At 44.5% G+C, this 2,570-nt stretch overlaps 1 protein-coding gene across 1 annotated transcript in view; it reads left to right on the top strand.

The window, feature by feature from the left end:
- The window catches only part of CCT5 (chaperonin containing TCP1, subunit 5 (epsilon)), a 13,482-nt gene that overhangs the window by 6,637 nt on the left and 4,275 nt on the right, over window positions 1-2,570 (top strand). The window contains exons 5-6 of the mRNA XM_010847529.1: window positions 2,078-2,270; window positions 2,351-2,500. Coding sequence (XP_010845831.1) covers window positions 2,078-2,270; window positions 2,351-2,500 — 343 coding nt within the window. The remainder of the gene's footprint in view (window positions 1-2,077; window positions 2,271-2,350; window positions 2,501-2,570) is intronic.

Genomic DNA, 2,570 nt, shown 5'->3' with positions numbered 1-2,570 from the left:
ATCTTACCATTTCTGTCCTTTATCGAGCCCATCTTTGCATGAAATGTTCCCTTGGTATCTCTAATTTTCTTGAAGCGATCTCTAGTCTTTCCCATTCTGTTGTTTTCCTCTATTTCTTTGCACTGATCACTGAGGAAGGCTTTCTTATCTCTGGCTATTCTTTGGAACTCTGCATTCAGATGTTTGTATCTTTCCTTTTCTCCTTTGCTTTTTGCTTCTCTTCTTTTCACAGCTATTTGTAAAGCCTCCCCAGACAGCCATTTTGCTTTTTTGCATTTCTTTTCCATGGGGATGGTCTTGATCCCTGTCTCCTGTACAGTGTCACGAACCTCATTCCATAGTTCATCAGGCACTCTCTCAGATCTAGGCCCTTAAATCTATTTCTCACTTCCGCTTATAATCATAAGGGATTTGATTTAGGTCATACCTGAATGGTCTAGTGGTTTTCCCTACTTTCTTCAATTTAAGTCTGAATTTGGTAATAAGGAGTTCATGATCTGAGCCACAGTTCAGCTCCTGGTCTTGTTTTTGTTGACTGTATAGAGCTTCTCCATCTTTGCCCGCAAAGAATATAATCAGTCTGATTTCGGTGTTGACCATCTGGTGATGTCTATGTGTAGAGTCTTCTCTTGTGTTGTTGGAAGAGGGTGTTTGCTATGACCAGTGCATTTTCTTGGCAAAACTCTTAAGTCTTTGCCCTGCTTCATTCTATATTCCAAGGCCAAATTTGCCTGTTACTCCAGGTGTTTCTTGACTTCCTACTTTTGCGTTTCAGTCCCCTATAATGAAAAGGACATCTTTTTTGGGTGTTAGTTCTAAAAGGTCTTGTAGGTCTTCATAGAACCATTCAACTTCAGCTTCATCAGCGTTACTGGTTGGGGCATAGACTTGGATTACTGTGATACTGAATGGTTTGCCTTGGAAACGAACAAAGATCATTCTGTCATTTTTGAGATTGTATCCAAGTACTGCATTTTGGACTCTTTTGTTGACCATGATGGCTACTCCATTTCTTCTGAGGGATTCCTGCCACAGTAGTAGATATAATGGTCATCTGAGTTAAATTCACCCATCCAGTCCATTTTAGGTTTGTCTTAGTCCACATCAATTCGGGAAGTATTTAAATTTGTGCCCTAAAGGATGACATGGGCTCAACTAAGAGGACAGGGCAAGTGCAGCAGAGACGCCTGCTTCCTTCTGTCCTCCATGGTGCCAGCTGTCCCCTTGTCGCAGGTCTGAGCCGAGACCACTCCTCGGCAGGGGTGACTGCCCGGGGTGGCCTTTATTGCAAGTACAGCACTCTGGTTCTCCTGGAAAGAAGGCGTTACCCTTTCTTGAAATGCACACATTCTGTGTTACTGCTTTCTAGGTTGACTCAGCTTTATTTGCAAGTCTTTAGAAAACTCAGGTATGCGTAGATCTTTTCTATAGACGTTCAAATGGACCAACAAGGGCCTGATACACTCAATAAAGGTGAAACATTGTTGGTCAGTTACTTAGGACACACAAGATTTGTGGTTTCTTGGCTATCTTTTCCAGGTAACTTAGGATTCCAGGCACTGTATTTGGAGGGCTACAGTTGCCTTGTGGTTTTTTCAGAATCAGATGTGAAATTATCAAGCAGTCTCTTCAAATGTTAAGTGGTGCACTTCCCATAGATAAGATTGGCTTCTCCTCGGTGGGTTCATCTCTTTCCTATTCTGTTTTGGCTTGAAAGTGTTAGTGGTATTACAAAGTAGTGGTCTTGGTAAATTTTTGGTTCTTGGCATACGTTAGTGGTCTCTTCATGTATGTTCATAATGGAAGAAAATAGTACATTTCAGTTATTAACAATTTTTTTCCCATCCCAGTTTATGATTCCCTCTGGGGTCCCTGGACCCGGGTAAAGCGACCCTTCCCAGACTGTTGAAAGTACAGGTAGTGGTTACATTCTTCCCTGGGGACCCTGAACATGGTTAGTTCTGTAACATACCTGTGGGTCACACTGTCGTGTCATCTGAGTTTTGCAGCACGTGTTCTTTCTGGCTGCAGTCACTGTTGAGTAGACATGAAAGGTCAGTGTTGTGTCCCCCCTCAGGGTTAACAGCTGTCACCGGCAAATGGCCGAGATCGCCGTGAACGCCGTCCTCACCGTGGCCGACATGCAGCGCAGGGACGTTGACTTCGAGCTCATCAAGGTAGAAGGCAAGGTGGGCGGGCGGCTGGAGGACACCAAGCTGATCAAGGGCGTGATCGTGGACAAGGACTTCAGTCACCCGCAGATGCCCAAGGTGAGCCGTGCCTCCATGGCATCGGGCTTTTCCCTCTTGAGCCCTCCACGTAGTTCATACGTTTCTGTCTCTTCCTGCAGCAAGTGGAAGATGCTAAGATTGCAATCCTCACGTGTCCATTTGAGCCACCGAAACCAAAGACGAAGCATAAGCTGGATGTGACATCTGTGGAAGATTTTAAAGCCCTTCAGAAGTACGAAAAGGAGAAGTTTGAAGAGATGATCCGGCAGGTGGGCCTTAAGACGGCTCCTAGTGAGATTTAAACTAACTAGAGCTGACAGAACATAGCCACTTGTGTAT

The sequence above is a fragment of the Bison bison genome, unplaced genomic scaffold, assembly GCF_000754665.1.
Source record: "Bison bison bison isolate TAMUID 2011002044 unplaced genomic scaffold, Bison_UMD1.0 scf7180017864250, whole genome shotgun sequence".
NCBI lineage: Eukaryota > Metazoa > Chordata > Mammalia > Artiodactyla > Bovidae > Bison > Bison bison.
Note: the sequence above shows the minus strand (reverse complement) of the source record. Positions and strands in the feature narration are given on the sequence as shown.